At 43.7% G+C, this 19857-nt stretch overlaps 1 protein-coding gene across 2 annotated transcripts; it reads right to left on the reverse strand.

Annotated features, from left to right (window-relative positions):
• Positions 1 to 149: 149 nt before the first annotated feature.
• GTSE1 (G2 and S-phase expressed 1) lies at positions 150 to 12685 on the reverse strand. 2 transcript variants are annotated; one of them, XM_033162940.1, is made up of 12 exons: positions 12603 to 12678; positions 12110 to 12201; positions 10221 to 10306; positions 8705 to 8762; positions 8010 to 8622; positions 6051 to 6192; positions 4839 to 5177; positions 4609 to 4678; positions 3070 to 3321; positions 2233 to 2410; positions 1553 to 1681; positions 154 to 948 (listed from the first exon to the last, which is right to left on the reverse strand). In XM_033162940.1, the coding sequence occupies exons 3-12, from the start codon at positions 10297 to 10299 to the stop codon at positions 865 to 867; spliced, it is 1944 nt and encodes a 647-aa protein (XP_033018831.1). In that variant the 5' UTR covers positions 10300 to 10306; positions 12110 to 12201; positions 12603 to 12678; the 3' UTR covers positions 154 to 864. The 2 variants fall into 2 exon arrangements, with proteins under 2 accessions (XP_033018833.1, XP_033018831.1); XM_033162942.1 differs by lacking the exon at positions 1553 to 1681 and having other exon boundaries at positions 150 to 948; positions 12603 to 12685.
• Between the last annotated feature and the right edge of the window lie 7172 nt (positions 12686 to 19857).

The raw sequence follows: 19857 nt of genomic DNA on the forward strand, positions 1-19857 counted from the left end.
TCTAGCTGCAAGGGAGGACAAGCCTAGTACTTTTCTATCATTGCATCCAGTTAAGACAAACTATTAGTGAGGAATGTCCTTCTTTAGAAAAACATTCTGTAAAAGGAATCTCCTCCATGATGTAAACGTCACCCATTCCCGCCCGCCCCCCCTTGTTTGAGTTGATCTGTTCTGGTAAATTTGTTTTCATACAAATGTTTGGAACTGAGATGTCATAGGCAGATCCATCATTCCCTTTTCTTCATTTGATAACATGATGCACAGGAACAGCAAGAGCTCACTGTGCATAAAAGCTCTCAGCTTGTTCAGATTTCTGATCCAAGAGTAATACAGCTATGATGCAACGAAAATTCACATTATGAAAATTGGACAGGAGAAATGCATCCTAATCATAATACAGAAAATCAGTTCTGCTTCAAATACTGTAAATCTCAATAATCTCAATAATCATTCACCAAATCGTTCAAGTTACTGCAGTTTCCAGTCACAAATTACAGACCAAAATGCCTAAGTGTACAGTGTACACTTATAAATCCTAGCAGGCGCTTTGAATTGTAAACTTGAAATGGTGGAAGCATTCAGAAAGGCTTCCACTATACTTTAATGAAAATATATATTTTGAAATGCATTTGCTTTATTTTAATTCATGACATTTGACAAATTTGTGCAAAACTAGACATTTTAACACACAAGGCATTTGCAATCAGTTCTTGACAGTACTGAGTAATCAATATTTAAGCAGCTTTATTGCATCAAGCTCTCAGTTTTAAAACTTTACTTGTCTGCTACCCACCCACACCCTGTTTACTGAAACATCAGTTTTTGCGCTCAAACTCTTCCAAGTTAAGAGATTTGTTCAAGAAATCAAAACTTCAGAAGAGGAGAATCCAGGTTCTCTTTATTTCCTTCCGGTGTAAAACTGATGAGAGGAGAGCTCAGATCTATTGGCTAGAAGGAGGGAAGGGGAGGAGAGACAGATAAAGACAGTTAAGACCAGGGATCAACAAACTTTTTCAGCAGGGGGCCAGTCCACTGTCCCTCAGACCTTGGGGGGGGGGGCAGACTATATTTTGAAGAAGAAAAATGAATGAATTCCTATGCCCCACAAATAACCCAGAGATGCATTTTAAATAAAAGCAAACATTATGCTCATATAAAAAAACCAGGCAGGCCCCACAAATAACCCAGAGATGCATTTTAAATAAAGACACATTCTACTCATGTAAAAACACGCTGATTCCCAGACCGTCCGCGGGCTGGATTTAGAAGGCGATTGGACTGCATCCGGCCCCTGGCCTTAGTTTTCCTACCCATGTTTAAGACATTGACTAAAACAATATTTGAACCATTACAATAGTAGACTTCTCCTTTGCTAACAAGTCTTATAATGGCATTCTTTGACACCACTACACAGCCATAAATTCAAATATTTACACTGCAACAGCCAATCAATGTCACTATACAAGATCAGAATCCCCTTGTAAGGATATTGAAACAATATCCTTGCATGCCAGCAGTATTAAAAAGGGAAATATAATACGGGGTATCTTACCTGTCCTACAGGCTTCAACAGAGGAACTGGAATTATTTCAGGAGTATTAAAAAGATCAATAAGGGGTTTATTTTCACATTCCTGGGTGGCAAGTGGTGTTTTATCTATTCCAATGTCTACCAGTAAAGTCTAGGGAAAAAATAGTAATTTATAAGTTGTTGACTGCCTATTGTGCTTCCTAAAATAATGTTAATTACAAAAGAACAGCCCATGAGAACAAAACTTTTTAATAAACCTGTTCGCTACCCTAAAAATCCACAGTACTTAGTATGTTCTTTCCCCAAAAACTGGTTTGGGTTAGCCTCCTATTCACTCAGGAGTCTCCATTTATTCGTAATTACCCATAATATTATTTGGAAGCAGACATGAACAATTGCCATTTGGATAAATTTACTTTATGTTGTTTCAGCAAACAATCTTCTGCAAAGCAAAAAAAAAACTTATAACAAGACCAGAGAAATCCTGCTTTACACAACTTCACAACAAGCACTGGCTCATTGGGAAAGTGACCAGGAAAATTAAGGACACTAGATATAACTAAACACCTTTCAGCTCCTTTTCAGCACAGGCACAGTTTGCAAGCAGTGGTAATTCCTGAAAGAAGAGATGCTTCACACTTTAAAAGCTGCTTGGGAAGGCTGCTCTATATACACAAAAAAGGAGGCAAAGCAGCTGCCTACCTCCTCAGTGGGTGTTCTTTCTGCTGGTTTCTCCTGCTCAGAAAGGTCCTGTTCTGTTTCTTCAGAAGACTTCTCTGTTGAAAAATCAAGGGCAATAGGTGCAACTGGTGGGGGAGATCCTTCTGTTGAAGATGAGCTATAGGCCCCACGTGTCTTGCGCTCTCTGACCCATTTGAAACTGGAAAGGAAGAGACACAAAGAATTTCATCTAAGAACTCGTCTTGAAAATGGTGTAAGATGGTCAGTTTTGCTTCAATTCTTCGGTGATCACATAGCTGTCAACTTTTCCCTTTTTTAAAGGGAAATTCCCTTATTCTGAATAGGATTCCTCAGAAGAAAGGGGAAAAGTTGACAGCTATGCAATCAGTCTTCTTTATGGTCCAGCTCTCACTTCCATACATTTCCCAGTAGTAATGTACGGAAGTGAGAGCTGGACCATAAAGAAGACAGATCGCCGAAGAATTGATGCTTTTGAATTATGGTGCTGGAGGAGTCCCATGGACTGCAAAAAGATCAAACTTGTCCACCCTTAAAGAAATCAGCCCTGAGTGCTCACTTGGAAGGACAGATTCTGAAGCTGGGGCTCCAGTACTTTGGCCACCTCATGAGAAGACAAGACTCCCTGGAAAAGACCCTGATGTTGGGAAAGATGGAGGGCACAAGGAGAAGGGGACGACAGAGGATGAGATGGTTGGACAGTGTTCTCGAAGCGACTAGCATGAGTTTGCCCAAACTGCGGGAGGAAGTGAAAGATAGGCGTGCCTGGCGTGCACTGGTCCATGGGGTCACGAAGAGTCGGACACGACTGAACAACTGAACAACAACAACAAGATTTACCTAGCTGCTAGAGTCTTTTTGGATGACACACTTGAGACTTGCCGAAGAGACACGAGATCGGGAGAAGATATTGCTTTGGGCACAGTTTGGGGGGTTAGTGATGGAATTCCCGACGTATGCCGACGAATGGGAGTAGGTAACGCAGAATGCCTTCTGTTGGATGGAGTCCATAAACCAGACTTGGCAGCAGAACAGGTATTTAATACCAATCCGTCTTCTGATAGTTTGCGAGGTGGGGTAACTGCAACATTGCTAGAAGGATACACAAAGCGTTAGAAGCTGATAATGCATCACAGTCGCGCAGTAGCGCAGTCAAGAGCAACCAGCAACCCAACTTAAGAATTGCAAATGGATACATTTTAAACCAATTCAGCTCTTTTATTAGGCTGTTTGCAGGCCACTGAAATATTTGATTTTATCCGAAACTGAGGATTTTTATGAAACGCAAGTCAGTGTTCGGAATAGCAGACTGTGGTTTTTCAAGCTAGGAGGGAATGATATAGTAGCAGAGAAAACATCTTTAGAACATTATAGAAGTGCTTAGGTGCCACATGTAATTCTCATCAGTCCAAATCAGAAATTGTGGCAAACCATAGTTAAATGAATTTTAACTACAGCTTGTTGTGATGTCTGATTTGACTTGGTAGTTGATTGGTAGTTGCTCTACCTCCAGATGCCACAGTACCTCAAGACTGGACAAAGCAAAAAAAAAAAAAACAATGAAAGCAAAAAAATGTAAACTATAGTTTGTTTGTTTGTTTTTGTTTGTTTGTATGTTTGAAGTCTAAACCATGTTTTGCCTTGCTCTGAACCAAGCATTTGGGTGCACATTTAGAAAAGAGATAAAAGGGTAAAACTTTTCCTTTGGCAACATTAAATTCCCAATCCCACGTTCACTGCCTATGTGCCAATCAGTATCCAAATAGGTAGTTTCAGAGAAGAAGAGAAGAAGAAGAGTTTGGATTTGATATCCCGCTTTTCACTACCCGAAGGAGTCTCAAAGCGGCTAACATTCTCCTTTCCCTTCCTCCCCCACAACAAACACTCTGTGAGGTGAGTGGGGCTGAGAGACTTCACAGAAGTGTGACTAGCCCAAGGTCACCCAGCAGCTGCATGTGGAGGAGTGGAGACGCGAACCCGGTTCCCCAGATAACGAGTCTACCGCTCTTAACCACTACACCACACTGGCTCTCAGTTGAAACACAGTACTTCATTATTGCCAAGCAAAAATCTGAATCAGCAACGTAACCCAGCCCTCTGTGGGACAGAGAATTCATCTAAGACTTCAAATATGAAGGATTGCCAATCCCATTGGACAGCCTTTTTCACTTTACATGCTACTGTTTAAAGTAGTATGAAGCATCTTCAGGTCTCTCCACAAGCAATTTCACACACCCCGTATACACAAGGTTTTCACACACCCCATAAACAAAAACCCAGTTCTAAATCACCTTGATAAGCCTGTCAGTACCTACAAGACAGTTCAAAATGACAGAAGCTTAGAGGAAAACAAGTATGAATTAAAATATAGAACATTACCTTCCAACACTACCACAAGACAGTGACGCAGTTGGTTGTAACACTCTGGCAACAAAATTCTCAGATACACCTAGGGAGAAAACAATTACAGGATTTAATCAACTTACTGATCCTCAGTTCAGTTCTTACTCCCCATCCAATGCAATGTTTAGAATAGAAATAAGGACAGGCACACTAGAAGTTAGATAAACTGTAAAAAATTATCACATGGGTAAGGCCAGTGTTCTTACCTTCCTTTGAGACTGCAGGTACAGCTTTGGGCTTGGGACTTGAAGTTGCTGTTCTGTTTCCCAATATACTTTTCTGCAATGGTTTCTGAAAACTAGGATCCGAGCCCTCTTTCAAAATCCCACTGGCCATCTCAGTCTTATCAGTAACTCTGTATTTGGGTGCATTTATTTGAGAAGTTGTTTTTGAAGCACTTGTGGACCCATGTTGCTTTTCAGATGCATCAGAATGGGAAGCCTGCACAGACAAACCCTTCATAGGTTTAACAATAGCAATCTTGCTTGCGGTAGAGGACAACCGGGAGCCACGTGCAGAAACTTTAGAAGCAACACCTATTTTACCTGGGAGAGAGAAAAAGAAATTTTATATCTGTTGTTTATATATGTATGCACCACTATCAATGCACCCAATGCTTTAGTGTCGGGAAAGCAAAGGCAACAAACTTGAGCAAGCAATTCCCAGTGTTGGGAGAGAGGGGAAGAGAACCCAGCGTGGATGTGGAGATGCAGTACACACATTTGAATTAACTGATAAGGACAAAGAGACATGGATTTTGAGAAGTGCAGGTGCTTGGGACAAGTATGAAGCACAGGAGCCAACAAGGGAGAAGAGACAGAACTATTTAAAGGGTGCTGTTACAATCATCGCATAATGCAGTTATCAATTTGGTCTATGGTGACCACATTCAAAAGTGCGTACTTCATTGCAACAGGTGCAATGTCTCAGAATAACTGTCTTTGCAAAGGTTGGGACTCTGTATGAAAAACATTTGCTAATATGCAAGCTGTATAATTACTAGACTATTACTATTTAAGGTATTGAGCACCAATTTTATTAATTCAGTTTCTCACTTGTGCTTCAAAAGAACTCAGCAGTTATGCATTTTGGCCACTGTTGCGATCACTTAATATTTGGGGCTTGGATTCCGTATTTTTAGGAGCAAAATGTATGCGAGTGTGTGTTGCCCCCACTGTGGAAGGATGTGTGGATCCAGAATCGGCCTCCACAGTCACTTACGGACTCACTGTTAAGACAGTGTTCATGGAAGACCATCTTACTCAGCTATGAGTGATCGCCAAAGAAGAAAGAAGCATATGTGTGTATAGAACTCACCAGGCCATTTTGACAAGTGGCCACCATTTTGTGCAACTGTTGTTTATTGCAGTTCTGGTTAGTTAAAGCCAACCAGGATCAAACCACATTGGATTTGTTACCTTTCCCTATCTTAGGAGAGATGGACAGACTTGAATTCAGGCTTATGCTGGAAAAAGATGATGATGAAGAAGAAGAAGTTGAAGTGTTCCTTCGCATACGGATATTACTAGGACGTTTCAGCTGTGTTGCCTTGATCCCCAACTGTAAAGACAGTAATAGAGGTCATTTAGGTATCCCTAAGAACATTTAACAAACTTTATCCTACTGAAATACTGATATTCCTTATGTTCACATCTGTGTGGCTACAAGAAAGCATATCCAGCCCTAATGCTCCTGTAATAAGGGTTTAAACATTTTTTTCTTCAAATTAAGATACTGCATCTCTGCAGATCAGTGATTTCAAACTCTTAAGTTTTCCTGGAAAATTATTTCCATTATGTGTGCTCATGAAGAGCTTTATACCTTCCCCATCCACTCCATTCCACAACAGCATATAGAACCCTTCCCTTTCAATTTGGCGGCAAGGGTCAAGTTGATTCAGACCACGAGTTCGTTACTTCAATAAATCACTCCCATGCATCACTGGATTCTTTGCTAAGCCTATTTCCTCATGTACTATAGAGTTCTCTGGTCCAAGGATCGCTAATCCAGTATCACAAGTCTAGAACATCTGGTTAAATTAAAAGATCCTTTCAATAAACAGGTTTTCACCAACACTTTAATTTCCCACAGGCCCAGCACGGGTCTCCAATAAAGCTGCGAGGCCATTTCCACCAAAGCATGCCCAACTACCCCGAAACTGACATAGTCAACATCAAGTGAGGAGTCCGCAAACATGTGGTTAGGATTGGCTGCCTCATCAGGGACTCCCTAGTGCAGCCAATGAGGTTTTCTCTCAAGAGCCATCAGCTGATGGGTACTGAGAGCACCCACCATTGAAGTCAATTTGCAGGTGTGGCATGGATTCAAACTACACCTGCAAATGGATATTTTTCCTTGGAGGGAGAAGCATTTCCTTCTGCAGCGGTGGTTTGATTCCATGCCTGCAAGTGGATTTCAAAGAGCCTTTAAGCAAATGTAATGCTCTCCCGAGGGAGGTTTGCCTGGTGTCTCCATTATATATTTTTAGGCACCAGGCAAAAACTTTCCTCTTCAACCAGGCCTTTGGCTGATTAATATTCTACAGCCTTTTAAATGCATCTGTGGGAAGGCAGAGTTATTGTGATGTTGCTTGGGGTTTAATTATTTACTGACTTTTATATGGTATTTTAGTCTGTGAACTGCCCTGAGATCTTTTGATGGTCAGTATATAAATTTAATAAAACAATATGAATAATAATATTTAAAGTTCAGTTTAGAAGAACCATCTGCTAGAAGTCAAGACGCCAAACAAAGCAGCGTTCTAGTATTAACAGGGTCACACCTCACAACAACCCAATTTGCATGTCACATTAAATCAGTTAAAAATAAGCTATGGTTCAATGTGGATGCGCATAGCATCCTCTGCTACCTCCTCCTGGGAAATTAAGCCATGGTCTGGCTTGTGGTGAAATCTAAAAGCAGCCTCCTGGTTTGCACCCCTGAACAATTAGCCAAGAATAAACCATGGCTATTGTTGGTGATTTAATACGACACACAAACAAGCAAGAGACACCTGGTTAGATGACTCTAGCTGACTACACTCCAGCAGCACTGATAGGCATTGAAGTGACTACCAATTTTACATTAGCCTCAAGTCCTATTTAGCAACCAACACCACCATAGTTTTATTGAAAGCCGTAGGAAATGAGTTCGCCAGCTATAAAAGTCAGAAATGTCAAGATCACCGGCATTATGCACTCAGGCCAACAAATTTAAATAAAATCACAACCATGCAGCTATTTGTTCTCTATGTAAGAAACTCAACAAACAAGGGGGGAAACTGTAATCATTGGGAACTAGCAGGGAGTTACCATTCTTTTGTGGCAAGATGACTGCCCTTTATGCTTTAATCTATCCAGAAAAGGGGGGGGGGTTACCTGTCCCGCTGCCAAGAGACTATTTCCAAATGCAGATGCATTTTTTACAGTCTGAACTGCGCTCGGTTTATTATTTATTTTGTCACTCTTCCCTTGCGCTAAAGATGCAAGCGGTGTGTGGGGCAATTTGCTCATTCTGGCAGGACTAGAAGTGTTTAGAGGAATTTGTGGAGAACGAGAGCTGTCCATTCCCGCGATCGGTTGCCTTGAATGTTTCTGAAACCATGGAGGTGGCTGTGGAGATTGTGGACTTTCACACACACAATATGTCTCTCTCCTAACTTCCTTTGTGGTTTTATCCATCACTATTCCTTTCTCAAGGAGTTTCAGTTTTGATTTAGATTCTTGCACAAATTTTTCTACAGCCTCTGTCTTTCGCTCTTCCAGCTGGCGACCATTGTTCCTTTTCGCTTTCCTTCCAGTTTGTATCTGGACTGCTATCTGGTGAGCTTCCTTAAAAATCTCCACAAATTTCTCCTCAGAAACAGGGCTCCATGTTAGTTCATCCACAAGTGGTGATGGAGGAATTGTGTCTTTTGTTGCTTCAAGAGCAGTCGCAATGCATTTTTCTTTATGGCCCATGGGCCCGACAAAAACTTCGTCCTCATTTTCACTAGAATACAGACAAATTAGTCAGACACATCCAAATCGTTTGCTCTTTTAAAAATGCGGTTTGCTTTAGATACTTTGTTTACCTTATAGGAGACATCGAAAGGTCAAAGTCAAATTTTTCATCAGACAGGTGGCAAAAATCTGGAATCATAACAGAGCATCAGTTATTATGCGAATCATAGCTGACCTTTTTATAGCAGATATTACCGTATTCCCCTTTGCCTTGCTGAAATTTCAGCTTCTGCTACTACTTTCAGTTTCAAATTATTTTAGTCTAGGCAAAACAGAACAGAGAATTAATTTCTAATACAGCCTAGAACACATGCCCCAATCCAGAAAGGATGGTCTATGCGCAGACAAAGGTTTCTACATACAGATATCCTTCTGAATCAGATGCTGTGTGAGTTTGTGTATACATACAAATATTGGATCCCATAACCAGCACTAAGAGTAGGGTACTGATGGACGGAACTCACATTTTCCTTTCTTCCCCCACAACACTGGCACCTTAAAAGCTGACAGCAATGATCATATTCATGGAGAGTTTTCTTTGGGGTAGACACTGCACATATGTAGCCCACTGTTATCTGAAGGTTTTTAGATCAGGGCTAGAGCCCAGCCAGCATTAAACTATACTTAAGATGAGTCAAGCCAATGCATTACCAAACTGGTCACAAGGGACAGTTCAATGCAAACTCTCCATATCACCTTTGATAGTGGAGTGCAGAGTTAAACACTACAGCAGTTATTTCTAGCATTATTGCTGGTAAACAGTTGCAAGTAATCCAGAATGAAGAAGTTTATAATATAAACTTAAATTGCAGCCTATTTGTTATGCAGATTGTTATGAGATTCTTGCAGTGGGTCTTTATCTTTGGATACAATTTAACAATCTGATCAGTATTTCTGATAAGAAATTTCAGCCAACCGTTTCAAAACAGAATAGCTGTAAAGCCAGAAGTCATTAGAATCATTTGATTATTATTCCTAACTACATTTCCCTAATGACAGGTAAGACTCATCATTAAAACAACCTATAGTTATCCTTTTTTGTAATTTTATTCTGCAGCAAATGGTGTGTGCATGTGTCAAAGGGCAGAATACTCAGCAGTATTAAAGGCAGCAAGAAGAATGAAGGGGGGAAAGGGTTAATATTCTTGCTAATAAACTGAATTGGCTGCAGTACATTATCTAGCCGATTGCCACAAGCTTGAACACCATGCAGGTTTTTTTGCCTGCAGATTAGATTGTGTAGGCTAGGGGCAGCCAACTGGTGCTGTTCAGGTGTTTTGGGCTACAACACCCATCACCCTCAGCCAACATGGCCAATAGTCATGGAGCTGTAGTCCAGAAAGCCTGGAGAGCACCATGTTGGCTATCGTGGGTGCATGTAGAGCATAGGTAGAGGGTGGCCTTACAAACCCTGGGCATAGCACTGTGCTGCCTGACTTTTTTATCCCAATAGGAATACCACCAGTCTCTCGAATTACTCCACCCATTCAAGAGCACTCGATTTTAGAGGTGTCTCATGACAAACAAGACAGTAATTTACAAATGCGCTTTATATCTTACAGCAATGTTGTTGTTTTTATCACCTACCATTATCCACACACTCACTGGGTTTAGCTTCTGTCATTTTACATTCTGAATGCAAGGTTGTTTTCCCTTCTTCATCCATGATACGACTGTAAAACACATTAGGTAAACCAGCTCAATATTATATTTTAAAAAATCCAGCACCAGTTATGTTTATTCCCATTTCAAAGAGCTGCTTCACTACAGTTACCACCCTTGCACACCCATACCTATCTATACCAGAATCTTTTCTATACTAACGGAACAGTGGTAAAAAGTTGGCCAGTACACAGCATCAGATACACATGGACCAGACTACACCATCATTCCTCACATCCACTACAGTGGTACCTCGGGTTAAGAACTTATTTTGTTCTGGAGGTCTATTCTTAACCCGAAACTGTTCTTAACCTGAGGTACTACTTTAGCTAATGGGGCCTCCCACTGCTGCTGCCCTGCCGGAGCACAAGTTCTTAACCCAAGGTACTATTTCTGGGTTAGTGGAGTCTGTAACCTGAAGCGTCTGTAACCCGAGGTACCACTGTAATGGCAAACAATCTGGATTCAACAGGTTAATTTACAGAGAAGTACACTGCCTTTTGGTAGAGAGTCAAATCTCACACCACAAGCAGTATTTGCTGCTTGTTGCAGGAGGGTCTTACCACTTCAGCTGTACATAAACCAGCTATTGCACACAGTATAAGGAAGTGGGGTGGGGGGGACAGAATGGCTGAATGTAGCCCACAAGCCAGATTTCATGCAGGGAGGGGGAAATAGTGGCTGCTGTGCAAAGTTTGGAGTTGCGGCTCTTTCCTCAGCAAGATACAGGAAATTGCAGCAGACTTGTGTTCCATGCAAATATATCTAAAAATGCATTTTGCAAGCATTCAGTTTTAAGGATATAATTGCATTATGAAGCTCAAGGGTTTGAACAGTAGAAAGGCAAAGCTCGCAAGTCAGCTGTGCATTGACCTTACTTGCATTCTTCTTGTGAGGATTATTCGGTTATTTTGCCTTTTGAAGTCAGGTAAGACAATAATAATAATAATAATAATAATAATAATAATTTATACCCCGTCCATTTGGCTGGGTTTCCCCAGCCACCCAACCGAACACTAAAAACAGAATAAAACTTCAAACATGAAAAACTTCCCTAAGCAGGGCTGCCTTCAGGTGTCTTCTAAAAGTTGGGTAGTTGTTTATCTCTTTGACATTTGATGGGAGGGCGTTCCACAGGGCAGGCGTCACTACCGAGAAGGCCCTCTGCCTGGTTCTCTGTAACCTCACTTCTTGCAGTGAGGGAACTGCCAGAAGGGCCTCGGAGCTGGACTTCAGTGTCCGGGCTGAACGACGGGGGTGGAGACGCTCCTTCAGGCGTACAGGGCAGAGGCCGTTTACGGCAGGGGTAGGCAACCTAAGGTCCGTAGGCCAGATGCGGCCCAATCGCCTTCTCAATCTGGCCCAAAGACAGTCCAGGAATCTGTGTGTTTTTACATGAGTAGAATGTGTGCTTTTATTTAAAATGCATCTCTGGGTTATTTGTGGGACATAGGAATTTGTTCATTCCCCCCCCCAAAAAAAATATAGTCCGGCCCACCACATGGTCTGAGGGACAGTGGACAGGCCCACGGCTGGAAAAGGTTGCTGACCCCTGGTTTAGAGCTTTAAAGGTCAGCACCAACGCTTTGAATTGTGCTCGGAAACATACTGGGAGCCAATGTAGGTCTTTCAGAACGGGTATTATGTGGTCTCGGTGGCCACTCCCGGTCACCAGCCTGGCTACCGCATGACCCAGAAAGCTGTCTGTGGACAAGCGCCAGCTCCCTTGGCCTCAAAGCAAAATGAGCGCCAAAACCCCATAGTTGCCTTTGCCTGGACTTAACCGTCCAGGGGTCCTTTACCTTTTACCTTACCTGCTTTGAAGTCACTTCAGCACCTGGTACACACTACCACAGTGTGTATCCCTTGACAGCTTCACTCTTGTCCTTTTAATTATCCCAGTGATCTGAAACGTTTTATATTGTTGAGGTATTTGATATGATTTGAAATTTAAAAAGAAAAACCACCACTGCCCGCCCCCCCCATGACAAAGGTGGCAACTCTACTTCCAGGCCATCCCTTATGCAAATACAACAAAACCCCTTAGGTTTCCCGCTTCATTAAACTGTAGCAGGCCTGCCCTCCTACAGGCCTGAGTCTGAGACACAATCTGCATCCACGCCACCCCGAATCTCACCGCCGGGCGGGAACTCCTTATGGACTAGCCGCATGAGCGTCAAAACTCCACACCCACAAACACCCACGAGAATGAGCTTCGGTCGCTTCTCCCCTTCCAAGCGCTGGCGACGCCGAGCTACGCCCACCCCCAGGGAGTAGGCCCGTCCCTGAAGCGCCGCCTAACCTCACCTGGCCGAAGTGACACCATGAGAGGAATGAGTCCGCTCGGTGCAGCTTCTCGCGGCAGCATTTCAAACGGCAGCCCCGCCCCGCCCGGCTCGCGGTGCGGCTTCTGATTGGCGGATTTAAGCGACGCTCACCAACCACAGCCAATTGTAGAGAAGACAAGTCGCGGACTCCGCCCCGCAATCTGAGGCATCGATGGGAGTTGTAGTTCACGTCCTTCCCGGGGACGTCGTCAGCGTGGAAACGGCCGCTCTAGGAAAACGACAGCAACTTAATTTTTTTTATCCCCGTCGCCCGACGTTCCGTGGAGAACTGGAGATTTGAATTCCCAGAGAGGCGTTCTCTTGGTGCTTAGTCCAGGCAAAGACCGCTCGCAGCGCCCCCTGGCGGCTTTCGCCCAGCTGAAAGTCGACGCGTATTCTCTGACCCGATTGCTTGTGAAAGGCCAACAGGATACGAACAGCGTTGGGTTCAAATGATTCAGTGGGGCTCACTATTTGGGGTCAATAGATATGTGAAAAACTGAACTCAGTTTGCACACTTTTGCCAGTGAAACGAGTGAAATAAATCCAGAGGAGAGATACGTGTTACTCTCTATCGTGAGAAATAAAGGTTCTTATGAATAACGGTGCAAAATAACAATCTTTTAAATTCAGGAAATAAATACGTGTTCCTCTTGTCAACAAGGTAAGTGCTAATGCATGATTTAATCATTGTGCATGTTAGCAATCTCTTAAATCCATGAGCTGCTGTTTTCTGTTTTGTGTCTAGATTAGTGTTTCGTAAAAGAGCTTTTAAAAATAACTCAAATTGGGTTAACAGAAGAGGCCATAGCATTACAGCCCAGATTGCCTGTGAATGACACTGTCAATCTATACTAGCTATCTCAGGAGAAAGTCCCATGGTGTTCAATGGGCTTTTTCCTTAGTAAACATGCTTTGGTTTGCAGCTTTGCAGCTCAATCCTATGTGTGTTTACTCTGAAGTCTGTCCCATTGAATTTCATGAGGGTTTCTTCCTAGCAAGGGTGTATATATAGGGCTGCAGCCTAAGGCTGCAAACATGTATGGGGCTGCAAGTGTGTGGATTAGGGCAAGGCAGACCCAATGCATTTTGGCACTTGAGGCAAACCGTAACATGGGGTCCCTTTCCCTGCCAGGGGAAGAAGGAGAGGAGTGAAGATCAACATCAGGAACAAAGGGGAATAAAGATCTATCTTCTTCTTTGACGATCATTCATAGCTGAGTAAGATTGTCTTCCATGAATACAGTCTTAACAGTGAGTCCGAAAGTAAATGTGGATGCCAATTCTGGATCCACATGTCCTTCCACAGTGGGGACATAGGTTTCTGGTTGGGGGTTGATCACAGTGAGGGTTTGCCAAGCGTGCCTTCTTCTTAGAACATTTCTCCCTTTCGTCCTGAGTTTGGCCAAAAAAATGCCTTATCTCCTGCATTATGCCAATAAAGAAAACTCAGGAAACTGGAGGGTAGAAGTCTAATGTTGTTTATTGCAAAGTAATAGGTTACAATGGGATAGCTGCTCCGCAAAAGTTGCAACCCCGCCCAGTGGACTGGGCAGTGGTATTTATAAAGTTTCAAACAAAGCATTTCAATTTCCACCAATCGCATCCATCATTACCCGCATTTAAGTTGACAGACCAATCATATGCATAAGCATTGGCTGTTTTCTGCTGACTAAGCTCTGATTCCCACCGTGTTCTGCGATGACCTTGCATTAATACATTGTGTTAGTGTGCATGTTGGGATCCTGTGTTACGTGTAGCCATTTACATCATGTAGCAACTTATGTTCTAGCTTTGTGCTGTATCTCTGTGATTTACATCTTAGCAGTGTTTCTGCCCCCAATGAGGGCAGCACATGTTGCAAAATCATCATAAAGTAACAGGCTACCATAACTTCTCTATAAGAAGCACACTCAAGGATTTACAGGGGTACATGTTATCACATTTATTGTTGCCCTTTGGGCCACTCCCACAAGATCACCACACACTGGTTACACCCAGGGAACACATTGGGGGGAAATGAACAGGGGTTGTTGTTGTTTTTTAATTGAGGAACGGAATTCCAACCAACAGATTTATAGGGCAGGGCTAACATCTAACTAAAGAATGGTAACTTCAACTGATCTAATATGCGCAGCTTGCAGACCTAACATATAGAATATGAGAACAAGAAGAACATACGTTTAAAGAAGATTGGAAAATGTTTATTGAATATATAACGTTTCTGTTCTGCATCATCTCTTCTAGGCTCCGGCGCATGAGAAGTTTTATGCAGCTGAAAAGAAGTAACAAAGTGGCTCCGCTGCAGGAGCCTGTGACACCAGGTGAGGAAGCAGCCTCACTCCCACCACGCCATTTTTGGAAGGGGAGGGCAGGAATAGGCTGTGGTAGCAGCTCAGGGTGTAGGATTTGTGAGGGAGAGGAAGCTAGTAAGAAAAAAGACGAAAAGAGCCAGACTGCTGGATCCGACCCAAGGCTCATCTGGTCCAGCACCTGGAAACCCACCCCAGTGGCCAACCAGGTTTGTGAGGTTGATGAAAATGCTATTGACAGAGAGAGGAAGCATTTCTAGTGGAAGCAGGAGGCAGAGGCAGCTGAGAGGACAGGGCAGGGGACAGTGGTCAGCTAGAGGGCCACATTCTCTTGTGAGCCACGTTCTGGGGGCTGCAGGCCAAGATTAGCCCCCAAGGCCTGGGGTTTGCCACCCCTGCAGTAGGAGTGTAGAAGCAGGGAAATCAAGGAGAAGGTTATTGGAATAATCTTGGAAGCTGCTAAGGGACGAACTAACCTGCCCCATGTCCTCTTGTTATAGTTGTGAAAAAGCTCTTCCAGACCTTTCCAGAGTTTGAGGTTAGTACTGGGGCGACAGTTCTTCAGTCTCTGAATACTTACACCCCCACCCTCAAAAAGGCTCCCAAAGCAACTAATGCCAATAATGTGGCATGTGTCCCTGGGGTGTCAGGATGATGCCAGAGGCATGTCCTGCCCTCTTCCCTGGTGCTGCCCTTCCACCTCTGCCCAGGAGGCTGCAGGGCCCATGGGGGTCCTCTGGGGCAAGAGATTGGGCCCAAGCCTGAGGGAGGCCAGTCTTTCCTGACTTGGGCCTGCTTCTGGGCTCTGTTGCACCCGTTAATGGTGGGTTTTGTAGTGTCACAAAAGGCATCTGATCCAGCTTTCTCTTTCCTCTGCAGAAGGCAATAGCCCAAAGACACGTATTAGGCCAGCACCTGAAGAATGTAAATGAATCTCCACACCTTGGGGATGCAGAATATGTCCTTGGAGCTGACTTTTCACTTAGTAGCTTTATTGTTCATTCCCGAGAAAGACCGCCCAGGCCCTCTAGCTGTATTGGCTGTGCCTTGCAAGCCTTTTTTCACTTTGTCTCAGTAGGCAGAGCCCTGACTCCAGCTACAAAAGCTGTGGTGGTTCAACCCTTGGGTTTGGGTATTGTTTAGTGGGCTTTGTTGAGAGAGGCTGTTAATTCAGTCTCTCTTTTTCATTCTCTTCCAGAGGACATCATTATAGAAGACATCGAATGAGCTTCCGGTGTGCTGGGCTCAGACAGGTCGAGGGAAGGTGCTCTGCTATGGTGGAGCACACCCTATCATGGTAAAAGGGAGTTAGGGGAGAATGAGGGTGACGAGATTGAGATCGAGAAGAGCCAGGAGAGGGAGAGGCAAGACGTCAGATCACCTCGAGAGTTGGGAGGAGAGATATGCAGGAAGGCGATTGAAGACGGGGAAGGAGGGAGAAAGGATTTAAGAGAGGTGATAAAGAATCCGGGGACACTTTTTTTCAAAAGAGAAAAAAAAGTTATTAAAGAAGTTATTTAAAAAAGTAGTATTATCTTCTCTTCTGTGGTCTGCTCTGTCGCTCGGCCTTCCTCTGGGCCCCAGCCTGCTCTCTTGGAGTGCTAGCCGCCATGGAGTAGGCTGAGGTCAGGCCTGGGCTCAGCCATGTGTCCTTGCCCTCCTGGTGCTCTCCTACCAGAGAGCCAGTGTGGTGTAGTGGTTAAGAGTGGTAGACTCATAATCTGGGGAACCTGGTTCGCGTCTTCACTCCTCCACATGCAGCTGCTGGGGGACCTTCGGCTAGTCACACTTCTCTGAAGTCTCTCAGCCTCACTCACCTCACAGAGTGTTTGTTGGGGGGGAGGAAGGGAAAGGAGAATGTTAGCCGCTTTAAGACTCCTTTGGGTAGTGATAAAGCGGGATATCAAATCCAAACTCTGCTTCTTCTTCTTCTACCTCTCTTCCTTGCAGGCCTTTTTCACTTTGCCTCGGTAGGCTGGGGAGAGTTCTCCATTACTTACAAGCCCATTAAGCATGGCAGGGGAGGAATCTGCAGTCCAGGGATAGCACGACACCTCTTCTTCTTTGGCGATCACTTGTAGCCGAGTAAGATTGACTTCCATAAACACAGTTTTAACAATGAGTCCGTAAGTGACTGTGGAGGCCAGTTCTAGATCCACACATCCTTCCACAGTGGGGACATTGGTTTCCGGGCGGGAGTTGATCACGGTGTGGATTTGCCAAGCGTGCCTTCCTCTTAACATGTTTCTCCCTTGCGTCCTGAGTTCGAGAGTCTTCAAAGTCCATGACACCTTTGGTAAAGGCTGTTCTCCAACTGGAGTGCTCACAGGCAAAGTGTTTCCCAATTGTTGGTGTTTATACTACATTTTTTAAAATTTGCCTTGAGACAATCTTTAAACCTCCTTTGTTGACCACCAGCATTACGTTTTCCAATTTTTAAGTTCAAAATAGAGTAGTTGCTTTGGAAGACGATAATCAGGCATCTGCACAACATGACCAGTCCAACGAAGTTGATCATTGAAGCATCATTGCTTCAACACTGGTGATCTTTGCTTCTTGCAGTACATTGGCATTAGTTCGCCTGTCTTCCCAACTGATGTGTAAAAATTATCAGAGACACCGTTGATGGAATCCTTCAAGGAGTTGCAGATGGCATTTATAAGTGGTCAATGTTTCACAAGCATACAGTAAGGTTGGTAGTACAATAGCTTTGTAAACAAGCATTTCGGCTTCCCTGTGAATGTCCCAGTCCTCAAAGACTCTATACTTCAATCAGGAGAAAGCTGCACTTGCAGAGCTCAGGCAATTATGGATTGTGGCATCAGTGTCGGCATCAGTGGGAAGATAACTGTCCAGGATCTACATTGGTATCTGCTGCCCCTGTAGATCATGCCACCTGAGGCCTCACCTTGCCTCTTGGGAGGGCCGGCCCTGGATCAGGGCCCTGCTCTGCTGCTCTCTGTGATGCCAGTGTTGTGCTCCCCTCTTCCACTTGCTGAATGTGTGGGAACGCGGTCCCTGGTGGCAGCCGCCAACAGCAATCCCCAAAACAGCGATTTCTGTGGGTGAGGAGCTAAGCTAGCTTGTGGCACCTTGGATCCTGAACTAGGGAAAACCATGTGCTCTAAATGCAGATTTGACCATTATTCCAACATTGAACATAGAACAAGGGGTGCAAGGATGAGGTAAAGGCTCTCATAAGGCCATCTAGCAAATTTGGGGCTGGACCGAGCTTTCAGCTATGAGCTTTCAGCCCATAAATTTAGTCACGATACTTATTCTGGTTCTCAGTCTGGAACGATGCAGCGTGTTTAGTGAGTCACTGAAGTCATAGCACAATTTGTCCTGTTTCATACATTTATGAAGAATATGTGCAGAGATGATTTCATAAATATCTTATCAGTTTCATCTTGGGACCTCGGTTCCATTTCTGCAACCTTCTCCTGATTTTTACTGTTGGTTTTTACGATTCCTTTTCCACTTACGAGCGTTAGGAAAGAAGAGCAGATGATGGATTGCTTTCATGAAAGTTTTCCAGGCAAGTCTCACTTTGAGTTTAAACGCACAGTGCTTTTTATATGTTGTGTGAATCATTTTAAAGTTTCTCCATAAATTTCAAGCCCCAAAGACCCTTCACACCAGTTTTTGTTTGTTTGTTTACATTTTTTATTATTAAAAAATCCCTTGATGGCTGCTCCTATTCACATTATTAGCTGTGGGTGAAGTATAATTTGTTTTGGCTCAGAAAATGTATGCTACAGAAATGCCAGGGCTTTTCAAAATGTGTCAGAGCTGCCGGCTCACATTTGCACAAGCCAAGAAAAACTATGACAAAGAGCATAACAATGGCTTTTGAACTTCTGTTGGAGAGGAAGAAAATCCATCTTTCTATTTTTGCTTTTGGCAGCAGAGAGGCAAACTTGACATCCATTCCCCACCCCTCAAAAAAAGATTTGAGTGAAAGCGCTGTCTCTGATGTTGCTCTCCCTCTTCTGTTCTCTCTCCTATCTGTGGCCAGACAGAATAGCTGGATTTTCACACTGAAAATTTAGAAAGTACAGGATGAAGGAACCAAGAAGGTGGCCCTCAATGTGTTCCTGTTTTCCACAAACAGTCCCGGATTTACAGAAGCTGTCCTGGGGTTTCTGATTTGATCCTGGAGTGTCCTGCTTTTCCTTAGGACGTCCCTATTTTCATCAGAGAAATGTTGGAGGGTATGGAGTTCTGTGACCTCTGAGCCAAGGAGATACAACCTTTACAAGACATCTGAAGGCAGCCCTGTAGAGGGATTTTTTAAATGTTTAATGTTTTATTCTGTTTTTATATCTGTTGGAAGCCGCCCAGAGTGACTGAGGAAACCCAGTGGGGTATAAATAAATTATTATTATTATTGAATTGGATGTCCCTATTTTCATTGGAGAAATGTTGGTGGGTATTAGCTTGGTAGGTTGCAACTTGTATACGCCTGATTTAAATAAAGAAGCCTTACTGTACTGAAGATCGGAGCAGGCAATGTAGGAAATCGTACTCCTTTTATTCTAAACCTGCTGGTATAAAGCCGTACATGTTCGTTGTGCCACGCACTGTGTGAGGACTGAGGAGGGACTGCTGGAGTTTATTTAGGGGCACACACCTGTCCTTCAAAGTGGTGCAACGCCAGTAGAAATGTGGAATCCAAAGTTAACCTCCGAGAAGTGACTTCCAATAAGCCTCCCGCTCAGACTGGCTATTGCGAGCCCTTGGGGTACCTGCGAGATCTCTGTTTGAGAAATCCCCGTGCTCGTATCGCAAGAGAAGAATCGTGGGAAGATGTCTGTGTCCTGCATAAGGGTTGCCTTGAAAACAGAGCAATCTATTTTTTGTCAGCCAAGTGTCTCCCCCACTTCTCGCACACCTCCCTTTTGCACGCACGCATGCTACAAA

Source organism: Lacerta agilis, chromosome 10, assembly GCF_009819535.1.
Source record: "Lacerta agilis isolate rLacAgi1 chromosome 10, rLacAgi1.pri, whole genome shotgun sequence".
Taxonomy (NCBI): Eukaryota; Metazoa; Chordata; class Lepidosauria; order Squamata; family Lacertidae; genus Lacerta; species Lacerta agilis.